The sequence below is a fragment of the Mugil cephalus genome, chromosome 20 (genome assembly GCF_022458985.1).
Source record: "Mugil cephalus isolate CIBA_MC_2020 chromosome 20, CIBA_Mcephalus_1.1, whole genome shotgun sequence".
In the NCBI taxonomy this organism is placed as follows: domain Eukaryota; kingdom Metazoa; phylum Chordata; class Actinopteri; order Mugiliformes; family Mugilidae; genus Mugil; species Mugil cephalus.
Window position 1 is genome coordinate 139,244 of NC_061789.1, and position 19,877 is coordinate 159,120.

General features: G+C 49.4%; 3 protein-coding genes across 6 annotated transcripts; 1 reads left to right on the forward strand and 2 right to left on the reverse strand.

The window, feature by feature from the left end:
- Nucleotides 1–139: 139 nt before the first annotated feature.
- Nucleotides 140–6,906, reverse strand: LOC124998063. 3 transcript variants are annotated; one of them, XM_047572247.1, is made up of 10 exons: nt 5,258–6,906; nt 4,382–4,478; nt 4,185–4,298; nt 3,880–4,026; nt 3,703–3,789; nt 2,524–2,622; nt 2,365–2,427; nt 2,254–2,293; nt 2,121–2,178; nt 140–1,989 (listed from the first exon to the last, which is right to left on the reverse strand). In XM_047572247.1, the coding sequence occupies exons 2-10, from the start codon at nt 4,442–4,444 to the stop codon at nt 1,254–1,256; spliced, it is 1,407 nt and encodes a 468-aa protein (XP_047428203.1). In that variant the 5' UTR covers nt 4,445–4,478; nt 5,258–6,906; the 3' UTR covers nt 140–1,253. The 3 variants fall into 3 exon arrangements, with proteins under 3 accessions (XP_047428203.1, XP_047428202.1, XP_047428201.1); XM_047572246.1 differs by having other exon boundaries at nt 3,898–4,026; nt 4,185–4,478; XM_047572245.1 differs by having other exon boundaries at nt 4,185–4,478.
- A 201-nt stretch (nt 6,907–7,107) lies between these two features.
- napsa (napsin A aspartic peptidase) lies at nt 7,108–13,323 on the forward strand. The gene is made up of 9 exons (XM_047572253.1): nt 7,108–7,311; nt 7,505–7,670; nt 7,982–8,105; nt 8,896–9,014; nt 9,108–9,307; nt 11,398–11,520; nt 12,073–12,217; nt 12,286–12,384; nt 13,020–13,323. Exons 1-9 carry the CDS (start codon nt 7,250–7,252, stop codon nt 13,179–13,181), a joined length of 1,200 nt encoding a protein of 399 aa, XP_047428209.1. The 5' UTR covers nt 7,108–7,249; the 3' UTR covers nt 13,182–13,323.
- A 1,075-nt stretch (nt 13,324–14,398) lies between these two features.
- On the reverse strand, nt 14,399–19,317 carry mief1 (mitochondrial elongation factor 1). 2 transcript variants are annotated; one of them, XM_047571718.1, is made up of 7 exons: nt 19,166–19,317; nt 18,927–19,080; nt 18,523–18,703; nt 17,832–17,867; nt 17,324–17,580; nt 16,563–16,874; nt 14,399–15,043 (listed from the first exon to the last, which is right to left on the reverse strand). In XM_047571718.1, exons 2-7 carry the CDS (start codon nt 19,071–19,073, stop codon nt 14,495–14,497), a joined length of 1,482 nt encoding a protein of 493 aa, XP_047427674.1. In that variant the 5' UTR covers nt 19,074–19,080; nt 19,166–19,317; the 3' UTR covers nt 14,399–14,494. The 2 variants fall into 2 exon arrangements, with proteins under 2 accessions (XP_047427674.1, XP_047427675.1); XM_047571719.1 differs by lacking the exon at nt 17,832–17,867.
- Between the last annotated feature and the right edge of the window lie 560 nt (nt 19,318–19,877).

A 19,877-nucleotide genomic window follows, 5' to 3' on the forward strand; every position in this document is an offset into this window, starting at 1 on the left:
ATCAATCCGCCAACATCCGGGTCTGAGCGATGAATGCAGAAGTGTAATAATGTGCAGTTCATCGAGCGGCCGCTGGAGGCTCCACAGGTAGAGAGCTGATGTTAAAATATTAAACACGTTTACAGCCTGGTACACAACATGGTTTTGGTCCTAATAGTTTATTTCAATATCCATGAAAAGTATACAGACATTTTAAGTCAAAATAAATAATCCAGAACATCCCAGAAGTGAATATGGAGGATTATCTATATGGCCGGTGTCAGTTCCCAACACGGTTCTCCTGGAAAATGAAGTTAACAGTCTAATTAGCCCTCAAATGAATTACACTTAGGCTAATTAGGCTAGCCTTCCAGAGAGGCTCCGCTTTGTTACAGAGGCTAACGAGAGGCTAACAAGAGGCTATATAGTTTGTAAGGGCTATCAAACATCACCAAAGTCAAAACGTAATTAATAATACTTTTAAATAAAGTGTCAGTTTAGATATTAGTTGGGGTAGTGGCATAATTAGGTGTTATGGGGCAGGGAACAACAGTGCACAACACAAAAAAGAAACAAGAAATAGCACCAGGCACACAAGACACACACCTGTGAGCTGTGGGCCGTATGTTTGGCACCTGTGATTTATTATAACTATTATACCCCTTTCACATTTAAGACCTGGGTCGACTTGCCTTTGGTGCTTTCACATCAGCAGAAGTCCTGGGTCAGACGTCCCGCTGTGAGAGCTGCGTACCTGTTTCTTCCTCTCTCACAAGCCATCGGTACGTTGCCGATAACGTTGCAGTTTGTTGATGACCTGAAGAATGGACCGGTCAAACCTCCGCTCCTTCAAAATAACTAATATTAGAATAAATCTCCTGCACAGAGCCTGATATCTGCCGCCAAATCTCCTCTTTTCTTTGGATGCAGAGCGCTGGGAGATCGCTATACAAGCTGTATATAAACACAGTGACCGTTCACCTATGCGCTTCCATAGGTTTGTTTGATGAAAAAAAGATGAGCAAAATCTCAGCTCTTCAGAGATCAGTCTTTATGTGAGTAGAACAAAGCTTGTTTTTGAGCTGATGGTACAGTCTGTCAGGCCGTCGATCAGAACATCAGCATGAAAAACCCGGGTTTTTCACTTGATGTGAAAGGTGCTTCAGTCAGACTATGATTTTGCAACTATACAATATGAACAAGTGGTAAGGGAGGCACCCAGTCATGATGAATGAATGAATTAACAAACATCTGCATCACATGTGTCCTCTGACTCAGCTCAACATGCTGTGCATGAGTTCCAGATGTTCCAGCTCGTCCTGCAGGTTCCTGGCCAGTAGATCCACTCTGACTGAAAACTTGCTCTTGCTGGACCCCTTCAGCTTCTGGCCTTTGTTCTCTGTGAAGAACTGATCCATCTCTTTGGTGAAAGTCTGCAGCAGTCTCTCAGACGGCAACCCACCTGTGTGCACCGGCGTCCTGGTGTCCATGGTCCTGGTGTAGACGTCCTGAGCCAGGTGAGCCGTCCTCAGCGCCTCAGGTAGAGCTCCGGCCCGGTGTAGCCTGGCCAGGTCCAGCCTCCGCAGCTCGTTCATCCCACACAGGACCAGGTCTAGACACATCTCCAGGTCGACCACCTCCGTCCTGTAGTTGTCCACCAGACCCTCCACTGTCCTCCTGTCCACCATCTTCTTATTGGTTCTGACAGCATGGGCCCCCATGCCGCCTGCAGACGCCACCATGCCGGCACCGACCGCTGTAGCCACCAGAGACACGCCCATGGTGACGGGGGCCAGGGCGATGCCCACCACGGCGGCCACGCCCCCCACGGCGCCGGTGGTTCCTCCAGCGATGCCCATGTTTCTGTTCTTCTGCTTCACCTTGTCCAGGGTCTCAGAGATGCCCCTGAAGTCTGAGAGGATCTTGCGTAGCTGGTCTCTGGACCGGGCCATGAGCAGCTTGTAGAGGTAGAGGGCTCTCCTCAGGTCCAGGGCTCTCTGGTTCAAGGACCTGCACAAAGACCACATCTGTAAACCTTCAGACCGGACCAGTAACACAACAGACTAATAAGCTTTAAGTAACAACTAGCAGACGTTTCCAATATCTTTCCCCAAAACGATGAGATGCTGGTTTGTTGTTACCTGACACCCTCTTGGACATCGAGGTGATATGGGGGCGTCAGGTCCATGAAATCAGACTCTGTAGACCGGGACAAGTTAGTGGACATCTATGATTACATTATGACCATACTGTGAAGATATAAACTGATCTTACTGGACATCCGTCTCAACCATCTCAGCTGCACAGTGACTTCCTGGGGACAGAGGACAGACTTTAACTTGATCTCAGGATGAATGTGATCAGACTGATCATCTGCAGACTTACGTCATCTGAGTTCAGCCGATGAGACGAGGCCATCCAACAGAGAGACTCTGTCCTCAGGGACGACTGTCCAACCAGAAAGACATCAAAGCATTAAAGCATGAACACAGTAATTGTCTAATCCGACAGGGATCTGTCTCTGTCTCTGTGTCTTGGTCTCACCGTCTCAACAGGCAGGACGTCCACATATGGAGGACAGCGTGTCTGGATGAAGCTTGGTAGAGGAGGTGGAGGCTTGAGAGGAGGTGGAGGAGGACTGGTCTGTGTGGGACGAATAAAACCTTGTTAATAATCTTCATTTATCACAGGACACGTCCCTAAAGACTCAAAGAGCTGCTCCTACAGGACCAATGCTAATAAAATGAAGCTAGGACCCTGATGTTGTTCCTAGAGGAGGTAGAGAGGAAAGGTTCCTAAAAAAGGTTCTGCAGTGAGATGTGCTGAGAGCAGGGAGGAGAACTTTAAGAGGCTTAGAGAGGAGAACATGGTGGAAAGAAGAGGAGGAGAGATATTCTCCAAACACTGAATGATTGGATGGAGCAGGAATCCAACCCCTGAGACATTTTACCTGGTTAATACCACATGGATGAAGAGCAACAATGGTTTTAAAGTAGACCTGACACCTCCTCACTAACATCACACCTCCTCGGGACGGGACCTGGTCAGAGGTTTGTTAAATGTCTCCTCATTTAACCAGAACGTCTCTGACAGGACAAACATTTAGAACCGTCACCTACGCAATTATTCTCATTTCCCTGTTTTTAACCTTTAGTTGAACAGAAGTGAAAACGTGACCTTTAATTCTGAGGAACTAAGAACTGGTTTCCATCCAACCAAGAAACAAACACTAGGATCTGGTTTCTGTCCTAAACCACTAAAGACCACGTCCAGCATGTCAGACCATGACACTACGTTAAAAACACAACATCAACACGTCAACACCAACACGTCAACACATCAACACATCAACACATCAACACGTCAATACATCAACACGTCAACACACCAACACATCAACACATCAGTGGGTTGTCCGTGACTCAGAGGGTTGGTGGCTCGATGCTCAGTAATGTCCTACATGCTGACGTGTCCCCGAGGGACACTCTGTCCCCCGTAGATGATGTCTTATCTGACCTCCTCGTCCTCGACTGGTTTTTCCACCTGAATTAGTAAAAATATGTCGAGGTGTCACATTCATGGACTCATGTCTCAGACAATCAGCTCCATCTGTGACGAGGACGCCTGATAAAGACGGGACTCGTCCACTGACGTCTGTCCTGTCTCACATAGCAGCTGTCTGGCTCGGTCCTCACCACAGCACATCTGTCATCATGTCCTCACCTTTTGTCCAACAGCCTTAGAAGGGGTGGGCAGAGCAGGTCTAAAGGACGTCCCCTGAGGACGAGGTCTGGACGTCCTGTCTGCATCCTGAAAGAATAAGAGGACACAGGAGGACATGTGTCAGAGGACATGTATCTGAGGACATGTGGCAGAGGACATGAGTTAAATTATCCTCACGTCACACTCAAGACTGACTACAGACGAAGCATGGCTGCTGTGGGGAGACACTGGACGAAGCTGAGGACGAGGACCAGGAGGAAGAAGGCGAGGATGAGGACGAGGACAAGAACGAGGAGCTGTCTCTTCAGCGCTGGTTGTTGGAGGCTATCACAGAGGAAGAGACACCACCGTAAGACAACCACAGACACTAAGGATCACTGCTTATCCTGCAGCCTAGCCTAGCCTAGCCTAGCTTAGCTAAGGCCGTTAGCTTCACTCTAAGCTAGGCTAGCTCTGTCTGAAGGAAGGAAGATTTCTGTCACCTTCACAGAGGACGTCCCATTAAAACTTGGTTTGAGACGTCTGTCCACCGGTGGTTTGGGAGGAGGACGGACAGGACGAGGACTCTCTGCTGGGACCCTGTTACCATGGGGACTCTGGTCACATGGCAGGACACATGTTAAGTGGTTAGAGGAGATCAGCCCGTCAGAACAGAGGTAACAGGTTTCATGGGTTTTACCGTCAGAGCGTCCGGGTCTTCGTAGATGGACTGAGACACTTCCTCTGAGCTGCTGGACTGCATGTCTCCACGAAGACACGAGGGACAAAATCAGATCCTGTTAGAAGAGACATGTTGCGTTATCTGAGATCAACCAGGAACCTCCTCTCATGTTTCAGACGCTATCAGTCATTCCAGAACCAGGAACCACGTCATTAGCTCAGGGACAAGTCCATCTCTAGGACTACCTCACTCCTGGGCTCCAGGGTCCACACCTGGACTCATACCTGGACTCCAGGGTCCACACCTGGACTCACTCCTGGACTCTAGAGACCAGATACCAGGGTCCACACCTGGACTCACTCCTGGGCTCTAGAGACCAGAAACCAGGGTCCACACCTGGGCTCTAGAGACCAGAAACCAGGGTCCACACCTGGACTCTGGAGACCAGAAACCAGGGTCCACACCTGGACTCTAGAGGCCAGATACCAGGGTCCACACCTGGACCCGGAGTCCGGGGTCGGACCTCCCTCTGTGAGACTGTGGTTTAAACACATGTAGCTGCAGCAGATCACAGGTAAACAATGGGCAGCATGGTGCAGCTTTTTAACCGGTCAGATCCGCTCTTTATAAAGGCTGCTGATTAGAATAGATCACGGGGCTCTAGACTCATACCTGAACTCTAGAGACCAGAAACCAGAGTCCACATCTGGACTCAGTCTGAAACCTTATAGGTCATTATTCTGTTGTGTTATTGGTCCAGTCCCTTCGAGTCAGACTGGTCTGGATGTGGCCCCTGAACATGAACAAGTTCTAGTCTCAACACGTGAGTTTCTTATCCAGATTCTTTAAGGAAACATCAAGATGTTAAAAAATTAATGTAGAGTTTGGTCCTACCCTCATGCTCCGGTCCAGACTTTAGTCCAGATTTTAGTCCAGGCTTTAGTCCAGACTTTAGTCCAGATTTTAGTCCAGATTTTAGTCCAGACTTTAGTCCAGACTTTAGTCCAGACCACCCCACCGATTGAAGGCTGGTTTCTTTAGTCCAGATTCAGGTGTCGTCTTGTTCCTGCTCAGATCTGTTGTTAAAACAGTGTGAATTCCTGTAGCGTCACAGGGACGAGTGAGTGAGTCCTTTACTGTAACGACAGAAAAGATGTTTCCAGACACGAGGAAAGAAACCTGATAAGAGGCAGATAAAGACGTGAGACTTAACGTGAACCAGTTCAAAGCTTCTTCCACCAGAAACTCGCCCAACGGGAAAAGTGAGTATGCACCTGTTTCAGTGCTCTGGTGGGACGTCTGTCTCAGGACGACTGTGACACAATACCAACAAAAACTTAACTATTAAAACTATTATTTATATTCAATCCATATCTTTATTTAAATCCAATCATAGTTTTAATACAGACTGAAACTTTTTATTTTTTATCTCAAACCAGAGCCTGACTGGAAGGATAGAATAGAATAGAATAGAATAGAATAGAATAGAATAGAATAGAATAGAATAGAATAGAATAGAATAGTCCCTCAGTGGGGAAATTGCACTTTGCAACAGCAACGTAGTGCAGAAAAGTAACAAGAATAAAGAGTGGTCTGTGTAAAAGATAAATAATAAGATTAAAAGAGTAGAATAGAATAAACAATAGCTGGCTAGTAAGCTAGTTAGCTTCAGCTACGGATTCTCCAGACTCACCTCCGGGATGCTGGGAAATAAGCAAACCAGCCTGGTTTTACTTCTATTTGAAATTCAGCTGAAAGGATACAGCTGGCAGCAGCAACAACAACAATAAACAACAACAAACAATCATAAACAACAATAAACAACAATAAACAATCATAAACAATCATAAACAACAACAGCCGCATGTCACGTGTGGATCACCTTTAATTATTCAATTCAGTTTTCAATAACAACATAAATTGTCTCAAGGCAGTTTAAAAAGTCCTGAAGCCTCCAGAGCAGCATGAAGGAAAAATCATTTTAACAGTAGAAAAACAAGATAAACAAACTTGTCTCAGATACAAAGATCGGACTGAAGGAAACACGTAGAATCTAATAATACAAAATATAGCTGATGATGATGATGCAGAATTTTAAACCTAAAAAATAGATAGATGTCATGAACCGTGAAATAAACTGCTGAGACCGAACCGAGCTGTAAACATGTTTAATATCCCTGTAAACTCAGCATTAGGCCTTTAACACGGGGTCAAAGAAGCACATTTTAAAATAAGGTTTTGTTTGTTTGTTTGTCTGTTTGATTCTAAACAGTTCTGGATGAATACTGATCTTTCTGTAAAGATGTTTTCATTTATTCTGGTCTTGTCCCTTTTCTACCAAATGATGAGAAAATATCTGCAACTAGAACCACATTTTACCCGGCTTCATTCTATCATTAATCTGATTAGACATTTAGACATTTAGACACATATAATGTCCACAAATGAAGATACAGTCATCTAAAAGCGCTCCTCTCCATCTCTGAAGCAACACATTGAAAATATTATGGAAGAAAGTTAGACTCTGGATTTATGAGAAAATGTTTTTGTGTAATGAAATATTTTCTCTGACCTGTGTGTAGAGTCATGGACGTTGTCACTGTACTGGATCTAAGTTATTAATAAAGTTAGATATATATAAACAAATAATAAAGTAAAACCTCGTGACAGCTCGTGCACCGGTTTTTAATCAGGATAATGAGCGGCGCGCGCTTCAGGTTCGTCCAATCGCGGAGCTCGACGGAAACAGCCGAGTGACGCGCGGACTTCGCCGAAGCTGCTTTAACTTCTCTTTTCCGCGTCAGTTAACGGTCGGAGCTGCGTCTCATCGCGTGACACCCGGAAACTTTAACTGTTTGTTTGTTTGCTTTTTCACGAGGACGGAAAATGAAGCGATTCGTTGTTTTAGCAGCAACTCTGCTGGTGACGCAATGTTCGTCCATCATCAGGTACAACGTGTGTGTGTGTGTGTGTGTGTGTGTGTGTGTGTGTGTGTGTGTGTGTGTGTCCTTTACTCTGACTCTAGGGTTCTGACGTAAAGCTGTCGGTTCTGACGTAAAGCTGTCGGTTCTAAGTTAAAGCTGTAGTTTCTAGGGTTCTGACGTAAAGCCGTCGGTTCTGACGTAAAGCTGTCGGTTCTAGGGTTCCTCTCCAGAGAACCAGGACTGTGCGCCGCCTGATGAGTGACAGCGGGAGGTCCGTGGAGGAGTTGCGGGCTCTGGCGCAGAGTCTCGGAGGGGGTGTGGCACCAGAGAATGCCACGCCCCCCCCAGGGCTACCTGTGGAGAGACTGACGAACTTCATGGACGTACGTAGCCACACATGCATCGCAGACCAGAACCAGAACCAGGACCAGGATGTCCTGTCTGTGATGTCTCTGTATTGTTGCTACAATCTGACATATTTACATCTATTGCTGCCTGGATGGATGTTCAGTAATGAGCTCTGTCTCTACTGAATAACTGAATAAATAAAACAGTAAATGTATAAATATTCTAACACACACACACACACACACACACATATATATATACACACGTGTGTGTGTGTGTGTGTGTATCTACACATTTAAATGCTGTATGTGCGGTTAAACCTCACGGTTCTGACTGAATGTCTCAGGCCCAGTACTACGGTCAGATCAGTATCGGGACGCCCCCTCAGAACTTCACGGTTCTGTTCGACACCGGTTCCTCCAACCTCTGGGTTCCCTCCATCCACTGCTCCTTCTTCGACCTGGCCTGCTGTAAGCGGGTCACCTGACCACCCTCATTAATTATTCATGCACTCATTAGTTATGCACCCTCTCGTTGATTATCCAATGTCTCATTGATTATTCATCCTCTCGCTGATTATTCATCCTCTCATTGATTATTCATCCTCTCATTGATTATTCATCCTCTTGCTGATTATTCATCCTCTCATTGATTATTCATCCTCTTGCTGATTATTCATCCTCTTGCTGATTATTCATCCTCTTGCTGATTATTCATCCTCTCATTGATTATTCATCCTCTCATTGATTATTCATCCTCTCGCTGATTATTCATCCTTCTTAGATTATTACCTCATGTTATCTATCCTCTTGCGATTATTCATCCTCATTGATTATTCATCTCTTGTGATTATTCATCCTCTTCTGTTATTCATCTCTCATTGATTATTCATCCTCTTGCTGTTATTCATCTCTCAGTGATTATTCATCCTCTCATTGATTATTCATCTCTCATTGTTATTATCTCTTGCTGATTATTCATCCTTCGGCTGATTATTCATCCTCTCGCTGATATTCATGCCTCTCATGATTATTCTCCTTGCTGATTATTCATCCTCTCGCTGATTATTCATCCTCTCATTGATTATTCATCCTCTCGCTGATTATTCATCCTCTCATTGATTATTCATCCTCTCGCTGATTATTCATCCTCTCATTGATTATTCATCCTCTTGCTGATTATTCATCCTCATTGATTATTCATCCTCATTGATTATTCATCCTCATTGATTATTCATCCTCACTGATTATTCATCCTCAGGGATCCATCATCGTTACAACTCCCAGAAGTCGACCACGTTCGTTAAGAATGGAACCGAGTTCTCTATCCGCTATGGGAGAGGCAGCCTGACGGGCTTCATCAGTGGAGACACCGTCTCAGTCAGTTATTAATTAGTTACTAATCATTAGTTATTAATTACTCAGTTACTACTCACAGCTATAGTTACTAATCTGTTATTAATGTCTCTGCAGGTCGCTGGCCTGTCGGTTGCTAAGCAACAGTTTGCGGAGGCGGTGAAGCAGCCCGGCATCACGTTTGCCGTGGCGAGGTTCGATGGCGTGCTGGGCTTAGCCTACCCGGCCATATCGGTGGCTGGTGTCACGCCCGTGTTCGACTCAGCCATGGAGGCCAAGCTACTGCCTCACAACCTCTTCTCCTTCTATATCAGCAGGTTAGCATGGTGCTAGCATGGTGCTAGCATGGTGTTAGCAGGGTGTTAGCATGGTGTTAGCATGGTGTTAACAGGGTGTTAGCATGGTGTTAGCATGGTGTTAACAGGGTGTTAGCATGGTGTTAACAGGGTGTTAACAGGGTGTTGGCATGGTGTTAGCATGGTGTTAGCATGGTGTTAACAGGGTGCTAGCATGGTGTTAACAGGGTGCTAGCATGGTGTTAACAGGGTGCTAGCATGGTGTTAACAGGGTGTTAACAGGGTGCTAGCATGGTGTTAGCATGGTGTTAACAGGGTGCTAGCATGGTGTTAACAGGGTGTTGGCATGGTGCTAGCATGGTGTTAACAGGGTGCTAGCATGGTGTTAACAGGGTGTTTGCATGGTGTTAACAGGGTGCTAGCATGGTGTTAGCAGGGTGTTAACAGGGTGTTAGCAAGGTGTTAGCGAGGTGTTAGCAGGGGGTTAGCAAGGTGTTAGCATGGTGTTAGCGGGGTGTTAGCGGGGTGTTAACAGGGTGTTAGTATGGTGTCTGAAGGGTGTTAGCAGGATGCTAGCAGGGTGTTAGTATGGTGTTAACAGGGTGTTAGTATGGTGTCTGAAGGGTGTTAGCAGGATGCTAGCAGGGTGCTAGCATGGTGTTAGTATGGTGTCAGAAGGGTGTTAGCAGGATGCTAGCATGGTGTTAACGGGGTGTTAGCAGGGTGTTGGCATGGTGTTAACAGGGTGTTAACAGGGTGTTGGCATGGTGTTAGCATGGTGTTAGCATGGTGTTAACAGGGTGCTAGCATGGTGTTAGCATGGTGTTAACAGGGTGCTAGCATGGTGTTAGCATGGTGTTAGCATGGTGTTAACAGGGTGTTAACAGGGTGTTGGCATGGTGCTAGCATGGTGTTAACAGGGTGCTAGCATGGTGTTAACAGGGTGTTTGCATGGTGTTAACAGGGTGCTAGCATGGTGTTAGCAGGGTGCTAGCATGGTGTTAGCGGGGTGTTAACAGGGTGTTAGCAAGGTGTTAGCGAGGTGTTAGCAGGGGGTTAGCAAGGTGTTAGCAGGGTGTTAGCGGGGTGTTAGCGGGGTAGCAGGGTGTTAGCAAGGTGTTAGCAGGGTGTTAGTATGGTGTCAGAAGGGTGTTAGCAGGATGCTAGCAGGGTGCTAGCATGGTGTTAGCGGGCTGTTAGTATGGTGTCAGAAGGGTGTTAGCAGGATGCTAGCATGGTGTTAACGGGGTGTTAGCAGGGTGTTAACAGGGTGTTAGCAGGGTGTTAGCATGGTGTTAGCGGGCTGTTAGTATGGTGTCTGAAGGGTGTTAGCAGGATGCTAGCAGGGTGTTAAGGGGTGGTGTCTCAGGGTTAAGGGTGTTAGCATGGTGTTAGCAGGGTGTTAACAGGGTGTTAGCAGGGTGTTAGCATGGTGTTAGCATGGTGTTAGGGTGTTACAGGGTGTTGCAGGTGAATGGGTGTTAGCAGGTGCTAGCAGGTGTTAAGGTGTTGATGGTGTTAACTAGCTGGTGTTAGCAGGGTGTAGCATGGTGTTAGCGGGTGTTAGTATGGTGTCTGAAGGTGTTAACAGGGTGTTAGCAGGGTGTTAGCATGGTGTTAGCATGGTGTTAGTATGGTGTCAGAAGGGTGTTAGCAGGATGCTAGCATGTGTGTTTAACAGGTGTGTATGAGCGAGGGTGTAGGTGTAGCATGGTGTTAGCAGGGTGTTAGTATGGTGTCAGAAGGGTGTTAGCAGGATGCTAGCAGGGTGTTAGTATGGTGTTAACAGGGTGTTAGCAGGGTGTTAGCATGGTGTTAGCGGGCTGTTAGTATGGTGTCTGAAGGGTGTTAGCAGGATGCTAGCAGGGTGTTAGTATGGTGTTAACAGGGTGTTAGTATGGTGTCTGAAGGGTGTTAGCAGGATGCTAGCATGGTGTTAACAGGGTGTTAGCAGGGTGTTAGCATGGTGTTAGCGGGCTGTTAGTATGGTGTCTGAAGGGTGTTAGCAGGGTGTTAGCAGGGTGTTAACAGGATGCTAGCAGGGTGTTAGCACGGTGTCTGGACTGTGAAGGTCCAGGTTCTGTTCTCAGGTCCTGGTTTTGTCCCCTCAGGGACCCGAAAGCGGCTGTGGGGGGGGAGCTGGTTCTGGGTGGGACCGACCCTCAGTTCTACTCTGGAGACCTTCACTACGTCAATGTGACCCGGAAAGCTTACTGGCAGATCCACATGTCCCGGTGAGACCTGATCCTTCTTATCATCAGGGACGAGTTCTACCTGGGACCTGGTCCTGTGTTGTCCTCTAATGTCCATAGTTAGTGGATAATAAAACTCATATTAGAGTCTATTGAGCCAAGGACGTGTCCTTCAGTACGTTTATTAAAACAGATAAATAATAAAATGAACTTCATCCTTTTTAATATGTTTGTTTTCTTCTACTCAGCTCATCAGATCAGATGAAACACACAGAACATTTTCTTTCCCTGAACAGATTCGTTTCCTGGTCTTTTTATGTCGTTACCGTCACTTCCTGCCTCTGACGCCTCCTCCCTCGTTCTTTTCATTCCTCCCAGTCTGTTGGTTAGTTTGGGCTCTGCTGCCTCCTGGTGACTGAACCGTGTCCATCACTTCCCTCCAGAGAGTCTGGACAGGGTTTGGTCATGTTGTAGTTATAACTTCACTAATCACACAGACACAGGATTAATACCCAGACTGAACTGGTCCCTGAGGACAGGACGTCCCACCTGGAGCTGGACCTAGGTGCTGAGTCTGTCCTCTCGTCTCTGCAGGGTGTCCGTGGGCGACCAGCTGAGTCTGTGTGGAGACGGTTGCCAGGCGATCGTTGACTCTGGGACGTCGCTCATCGTTGGTCCTTCACAGGAAGTCCGAGCTCTGCAGAAAGCCATCGGGGCTCTGCCCCTGCTGATGGGGGAGGTGGGTGACCCCACATTTAACCTCCGCCTGGTCTCTGCTCTGGAAATAACATCTGGGTTTCCTTCTAGTACCTGATCGACTGCAAGAAGATTCCTTCTCTGCCGCTCATCTCCTTCAACATCGGAGGGAAGATCTTCAACCTGACTGGAGAGGACTACGTGGTGAAGGTATGAGGGGACATTTTAAACTGTCAGAGCGTTTACATGCAGAGTTTAATGGAGCTTTGCTCTAAACTCTACTTTCTGACTACAGAAAATCTAATAACTGTTCTCCTCCTCCACACTAGGGGGCGACACGTGTCTTTTCAGCGGGTTAATACCACGTTAATACGGCCCGATTTCTGGTTGATCTATTACATGATGTAATAAACTAGAGTCGTTCATGTGTCAGACATTTAAACAACAACCAGACGGATAATAGAACATTTTTAATCTTATACGTAATGTTCGCGCTGCTTCTGGTGCAGGTAAGATCCGCGCTGTCCCTCAGACGCCTCCGTTTCTCTTCTTCTTCTTCTCCGGAGTCACAGGACACACACGTTATCCAATGAAAACTTCGATTCACTGTTTACATACCAGAGAAAATCGAGTTCCAGTCTCATTATCTGAGCGTCTCAATAATAATGAGACTCTGATTTTAGTCGTAGTAACGTGTTCACATGAACGTACGTTCTCCTGTTAGAGTCCGATTAAAGTAATAATTTGTTTTCTTCCCGTGCAGGTAAACGCACTGTGATAATGGAGATTTAAACTGACCCTAAGATAAAAGTGTTAAACTGGTGAACGTGTCCTCTCTGTCCCAGGAGTCTCAGATGGGAGTGTCCATCTGTCTGTCCGGCTTCATGGGGATGGACATTCCTCCCCCTGCAGGGCCCCTGTGGATCCTGGGGAACGTCTTCATGGGGAGGTACTACACAGTGTTCGACAGGAACCAGGACCGCGTCGGCTTCGCAGCAGCAAAGTAGAAACAGAACCGAGACCTGATCCGTCGGGTTTTATTTAATCTGAATTTGGTTTAATCTGGTTTAAAACTATGTTGTTTTAAGTCACATCTGATGCGAGTGAAAAAGTTTATTCTGGGATTGAATAAAAGTCACAATAAATGTTTGGTCGTGGTTTTAATCAGAATCACAAGAACCCAGACAGCAGGAGGAGGTGATGGAGGAGGAGGAGGAGGAGGTGGTGGTAGAGGAGGAGCAGGAGGTGGTACAGGAGGAAGTGATAGAGGAGGATGTGTAGGAGGAGAGGGAGGAGCAGGAGGAGGAGGTGGTAGAGGAGGAGGTGATGATGGAGGAGGTGATGATGGAGGAGGTAGAGGAGGGAGTGTGGAGTAGAGAGGAGGTGTGACAGGAGGAGGTTAGAGGGATGGAGGAGAGGGTGGTCACATGATGCGAGTGAAAGGTTATTCGGGATTGAGATAAAGTACATAAGTTGGGTGGTTTAACGAGAATCACAAGACAGAAGCAGGAGGAGGTGATGAGGAGGAGGAGGAGAGGTGGTGAAGGAGGAGCAGGAGGTGGACAGGAGGAAGTGATAGAGGAGAGGTAGGAGGAGGGAGAGGGAGGAGGAGGTGGTAGAGGAGGAGGTGATGATGGAGGAGGTGATGATGGAGGAGGTAGAGGAGGTGGTAGAGGAGGAGGTGATGATGGAGGAGGTAGAGGAGGAGGAGGTGGTGGAGGTGATGGAGGAGGAGGAGGTGGTACAGGAGGAGGTGGTAGAGGAGGTAGAGGAGGAGGAGGTGGTACAGGAGGAGGTGGTAGAGGAGGTAGAGGAGCAGGAGAGAGAGGAGGTATGGGAGAGAGGAGGTGATAGGATAGGAGGAGGTATGATGAGATGGGAGGAGGTGGTACAGGAGGAGGTGGAGGTGGTACAGGAGGAGGTGGTAGAGGAGGTAGAGGAGCAGGAGGAGGAGCACGAGGAGGTGGTAGAGGAGGAGGTGGATATGTGAGGAACAGGATTAGTGGACGGATAAATATGAAATGTACATTAATACAAAAATACTGGACTGAACGGACACGACGTCTGGACTCTACACAGGTTTAGATCCAACGGGACCAGAACCAGGACAGAACCAGGTTCTGGTTCTGGTCCAGGGCAGGTTCCCCGCCTCTAATGTTTAACGTGCGCAGTCTGAACACGTCCGTTTCCTTGGTAACAATGCAGATTAAATTAGATCCTTGGAGATGCTCAACAATTTATTTTCACTTTGGCATTCACACGTCCTGCTTCCCGTCACCGTGGCAACCATGCATCACATACAGCAGTGTCCCCGTCTGGGTCAGAACCTCGGCTCTCCTCCTCCCCCCGGGTCGGCGCCGGCCTCCTGGGTCCTGAGCAGACCCTCGGGGTGGGACAGGGCGCAGTAGAGGGTGTAGCCCAGCTCGTCCACCTCCTGCTCCGTCAGCTCACAGAACAGGTCGACCCGCGGGCTCAGGGCGCAGGGCAGCCTCCCGGCCTCCAGGTGGCCCACCAGCGCCCTGAGCAGCTGCAGGAAGCGCTCGGCCAGCGCCTCGGGGCTCCAGTCGGCCTCGCTCTGGCTCAGCAGCAGGATGGCGTTGGTCAGCTGGCTGGCGTTCAGCCTCTTCAGAGCCGGGTTCAGTTTGCATGCGGCCTTGGCCACTTTTAAACACACGCTCCTGCAGCCGCCGTCGTCCCGGTCCAGCGCCCGCAGCCTCGCCGTCTCCGCCACCCGGAAACTCTGCCGCCACAGGTTCTCGTGGCGGCCGGCGGCGAGCCGGTGAGGTTTGGCGATCAGCGACGTCCCGTCCTCCATCACCAGCAGAGGCAGGAAGTCCACGTAGAGCCTCCGGTCGGCCTCGTACTGGACCTTCACGGGAAAAATGACCTGGTGAAAAGATGTTCTCTCATCTGGCTTTAACCCGGTCGGGTCTGTTTTCACCCTAATAATCTACTCTCCTGGACGACACCATGATCCACTTTATATATAAAGCTGCACCTTTAACCCTCTGGAGTCACATGACCAGTTCAAGACGACGTTTCTAAACTTCAGCCTATAGATCAGTTTCTAACTTGTGTTTCTAGACCAAGTAAAACTAGACTGGTTCTAAATAACTGAGTCTTTTTCCTGAATATTGTCGTCATGTTTGGTTCATGGAGGAAAACGCTAACAGGAGGAGAGAGCTAGCAGAAGGAGAGAGCTAGCAGGAGGAGAGAGCTAGCAAGAGGAGAGAGCTAGCAGGAGGAGAGAGCTAGCAGGAGGAGAGAGCTAACCAGAGGAGAGAGCTAGCAGGAGGAGAGAGCTAGCAGGAGGAGAGAGCTAGCAAGAGGAGAGAGCTAGCAAGAGGAGAGAGCTAGCAGGAGGAGAGAGCTAACCAGAGGAGAGAGCTAGCAGGAGGAGAGAGCTAACCAGAGGAGAGAGCTAGCAGGAGGAGAGAGCTAGCAGGAGGAGAGAGCTAGCAGGAGGAGAGAGCTAGCAGAGGAAGAAACTAGCAGAGGAGGAGCTAGCAAGAGGAGAGAGCTAGCAGGAGGAGAGAGCTAGCAGGAGGAGAGAGCTAGCAGAGGAGAGAGCTAGCAGGAGGAGAGAGCTAGCAGGAGGAGAGAGCTAGCAGGAGGAGAGAGCTACAGGAGGAGAGAGCTAGCAGAGGAGAGAGCTAGCAGGAGGAGGACTAGAGAGGAGAGAGCTAGCAGGAGGAGAGAGCTAGCAAGAGGAGATGAGAGGCTAAGCTAGGAGGAGAGAGCTAGCAGAGGAGAGAGCTAGCAGGAGGAGAGAGCTAGCAGAGGAGAGAGCTAGCAGGAGGAGAGCTAGCAGGAGGAGAGAGCTAGCAGGAGGAGAGAGCTACAGGAGGAGAGGCTAGCAGGAGGAGAGAGCTAGCAGGAGGAGAGAGCTAGCCAGCTACACATGATAGAAAGAAACAACATAACAGCCTCTTTCCTATTGGTGGAAACATGCATCCATCAGCCAATCAGGACATGATGTGTCAGTGGTTGCTAAGCAACAGTGAGGCTATATTCAGTCTATGGAGACAGGAGACAGTTTAGAGACATTCAGACATTATTACTGGTTGGACACCTGATAGTTGTGGACATGGTCCTAAATAGTTTTAATGGAAATAGTTGTAAATAAGTAAATGTGTTGATCAGCTTTAGAAATGTCCAGGTTAGATTTACATTCTAAGTTCTAGAAATGGTTGGTTCAACATGTTTGTGGTTTTGTAACTGGTTCCTCCTGGATCTGATGGTTCTAGTCTGGTTTTAGCTCCAACGTGTTCACACAGTTTGACAGAATGAAACAGAGTCAGACTCTGGGACCAGGTCTAAACTAGTCTAATGACCCCTTCCTGTTCACCTCCTTCAAAGTAAAAGTCCAGTGAGTTTCAGTACTGCACCTCCAGGGTCAGCGTCTCCGAGGGAACCACGGGCCGGATGACGTAGTCCAGGACGCTGCCTATAGCCGGCCAGTTGATGGATCCCGCCACCAGCTTGTCAAAGACCTCCAGCACGGACTTGGGGGACAGGTACCCCCCCACCATGCAGCGGTCCCAGTAGCTGCTGCCCCGCGGGAAATACTCCAGGTTCTCCCTGCGGACCAGCCAGAAGCCCGGGACGTTCATGATGGTGTCCTCTCCAGGGACGGACGACCACAGGTTCTTCTCCAGGACCAGAGGCACCATGAGCTGAGCGTGATCCGCCGTCACCACCTGGAGACAAAACACCTGCATTACTCACGTTTCCTCTGTGACCAGGACGAGGAGACGTTCAAGACGTCTCATCGACCTCTGACCTTTTACTGACACATATTTATCCAGCGGAGGAAGGATTAGCATTTAGCATTTAGCATTTAGCTCAAACTGTAAACAAACCTCTAGACGGAGCAGGAGGAGGAGCAGGAGCAGGGGGAGGAGGGGGAGGAGCAGGAGGAGCAGCAGGAGGAGGAGGAGGAGAGGGAGGAGGAGGAGGAGCAGGAGGAGGAGCAGGATAGAGGAGCAGGGGGAGGAGCAGCAGGAGGAGGAGCAGGAGGAGGAGGAGGAGGAGCAGGAGCAGCAGGAGCAGGAGGAGGAGGAGGAGGAGGAGGAGCAGGAGGAGGAGGGAGGATGATAGAGGAGCAGGAGGAGCAGCAGGAGCAGGAGCAGCAGGAGCAGCGGGGTACCTGCAGGTCGTCGTACAGGCTGCCGCTCAGGTACATCTCTCGGAGCGGCATGTCGGGGAGTTTTGCGTGGAGGAAGACGCGGAGCTCGGCACAGATGTCCAGCGCCGCCCTCCTGGCCACCGCCTGCTCCTCCGCAGGGATGTTCACCTCCTTCTGGTAAAACCTGCACAGATGCTCCTGCAGGGACAGACGAGCTCGAGCTTTCAGCAGATCTCCTCCTCCGACCACGGCCCGACCCACGGCCCTGCGGAGACAGTCTGAGGACAAAGAGCCGTCCCTCAGAGACCAACCAGACCAGGTCCACATCAAACATCCACATGTGGACATTTGTCATTAAGAGACTCAGACGAAACGTCTCCTCTGGACTCTACAGGTTTTAAAGTTCTTCTTGGATAAACCTGCGAGATTTAGACTCTAAACCACCTCCACACTCTGAAACTGAACTACGACAATAAGCTACAGCTACAGGTTCAGCTAGTTCTCAACAGACTCTAAGAGCAGCACCCACTGTAGAGGAGGACGAGGACGTGTCCCAACAAGCCGTCTGTCAGCGGACAAAGGAGAGAAGACACCGCACTGAAACCGGTTTCATCAGACAACACGACCAGGACACCTGGAGACCTGGACACCTGGAGACCTGGACACCAGGACACCAGGAGACCTGGAGACCAGGACACCTGGGGACCTGGACACCAGGACACCAGGACACCTGGACACCTGGACACCTGGACACCTGGAGACCTGGACACCAGGACACCAGGAGACCTGGACACCTGGAGACCTGGACACCAGGACACCAGGACACCTGGAGACCAGGACACCTGGAGACCTGGACACCAGGAGACCTGGACACCAGGAGACCTGGACACCTGGACACCTGGACACCAGGAGACCTGGACACCTGGAGACCTGGACACCAGGAGACCAGGAGACCTGGAGACCTGGAGACCTGGAGACCAGGACACCAGGAGACCTGGAGACCAGGAGACCTGGAGACGTGGAGACCAGGAGACCAGGACACCAGGACACCAGGACACCAGGACACCAGGAGACCTGGAGACCTGGACACCAGGAGACCTGGAGACCTGGAGACCTGGAGACCTGGACACCAGGACACCAGGAGACCAGGACACCTGGAGACCAGGAGACCAGGAGACCAGGACACCTGGAGACCAGGACACCAGGACACACTGTCTCACCTGGTTCCACAGTGTGGGAGGACGTGGGCAGAGACTGCAGCGAGCGGCTCACTGTGGACTTCATGTCGTGGTTCAGGACCCGAGGAGACGAGCCCATCCAGGCCGGCTCCTCCCAGCTCCTCTTCCCCCCCTGCTCCATCTTGGTGGGGCTGGTGGGTGCGCTGATGGCCCGGTCGTACATCTGCACACAGAGTTAACGCCCCGTTACCAGAAGGACCAACAACAGACCAGGTCTCTGGTTTAATGGGGACCTAATGTGGTAATCTGGATTAAATCTCTCTCATGTTCTTAATCCGTGTCTGTAATTAGTACAGTAACAAAACTGAACCCTGTTCCTGGTAGGTCCTGAGGTAAACCTGATCCAGAGGGGGTCAGGGGGGACCAGGTTTCGTCTTCAGACTCACTCTTTTCATGGCCAGGGTAGCGATGCCCAGCATGGCAGCGCCCCCCACCCCCAGGACCAGCTTGGCGTTGGACAGCATGAAGTCGATGGCCGTCCCGATCCCGTTGTCGTCTTTCTTCCCTTTGCGGTCTCCGTTCACGCCGGCCATCGCTGCCCTGAGGACGACACAGAGACGGGGTCTGAGAGGATTCAGAGTCTGACCCGGACCCTCAAACATACGTACCCGGCCTCCTCACCCACCTGGCACCAACCTCCAGATGACCCTTGACCCGCCGCCCCTCGCTCCTACATAAGCCCACCCAGACGGCTGTCCAGGAAGAACTGGCCCCTCCGCAGAGCGTCCTCCTTGTCCTGGGGTCCAGTCAGGTCCTGGCAGCGCCTGAACTCCCGAGCCACAGCCCGGCGGTAGTAGTTCCGGTCGGTGTACTGAAGGTGGCGCCCTGCACGGAGCAGAGCCCGGTACAGCTCCAGCACAGCACCACGAGACCAGCTGCCCATCAGGGACCAGGCATGAAGAGGGGGGGCGCCCTGGCACCTGAACCGGGTCATAGGTACTTAATGATAATAATAATAATAATAATAATATATACATATACATATGCACATGTTCCTCCACTGAGTAATGAACAGTGACAATAAATAGTCGTTCAGTCCATTAATGATCAATAAAACAAACACTGACATTAATCATTCTCCAAACCTATTTAAAATACCGTCATTTATATTTTAAACCATCTTTCTCTTCTTTCAGACTCTTTATGAACACACTTTATACACAAACGCTCTCAGACTTAACAGTCTGCTAACAGCTGTTAGCAACAGATGCTAGCTGATGTTAGTCACTATGAACAGGTCAGACTCTCAGATCTTATCCTCTACAGGTGAATTATCTGGAGTCTTATCCTGTCCAGGTTTAATATCTGGGGTTAAATCTCATCCCGCCCTGGTGAAG

Bases quoted from the DNA above. Each gene is read 5' to 3' on its own strand.
- mief1 (XM_047571718.1), bottom strand. From the start codon at position 19,073: ATGGCCGGCGTGAACGGAGACCGCAAAGGGAAGAAAGACGACAACGGG. The intron at 18,704-18,926 runs GTGAGTCTGAAG...CTCTGTGTGCAG, and splicing joins CTACCCTGGCCATGAAAAGA to ATGTACGACCGGGCCATCAG. The intron at 15,044-16,562 runs GTGCAGTACTGA...TTTCCCGTGAAG, and splicing joins CGGAGACGCTGACCCTGGAG to GTCCAGTACGAGGCCGACCG.
- LOC124998063 (XM_047572245.1), bottom strand. The intron at 3,790-3,879 runs GTGAGGATAATT...TTATTCTTTCAG, and splicing joins TAGTCAGTCTTGAGTGTGAC to GATGCAGACAGGACGTCCAG. The intron at 2,294-2,364 runs GTAAGTCTGCAG...CTCTGTCCCCAG, and splicing joins ATCGGCTGAACTCAGATGAC to GAAGTCACTGTGCAGCTGAG.
- napsa (XM_047572253.1), top strand. From the start codon at position 7,250: ATGAAGCGATTCGTTGTTTTAGCAGCAACTCTGCTGGTGACGCAATGT. The intron at 12,218-12,285 runs GTGGGTGACCCC...GTTTCCTTCTAG, and splicing joins TGCCCCTGCTGATGGGGGAG to TACCTGATCGACTGCAAGAA. The intron at 12,385-13,019 runs GTATGAGGGGAC...TCTCTGTCCCAG, and splicing joins GAGAGGACTACGTGGTGAAG to GAGTCTCAGATGGGAGTGTC.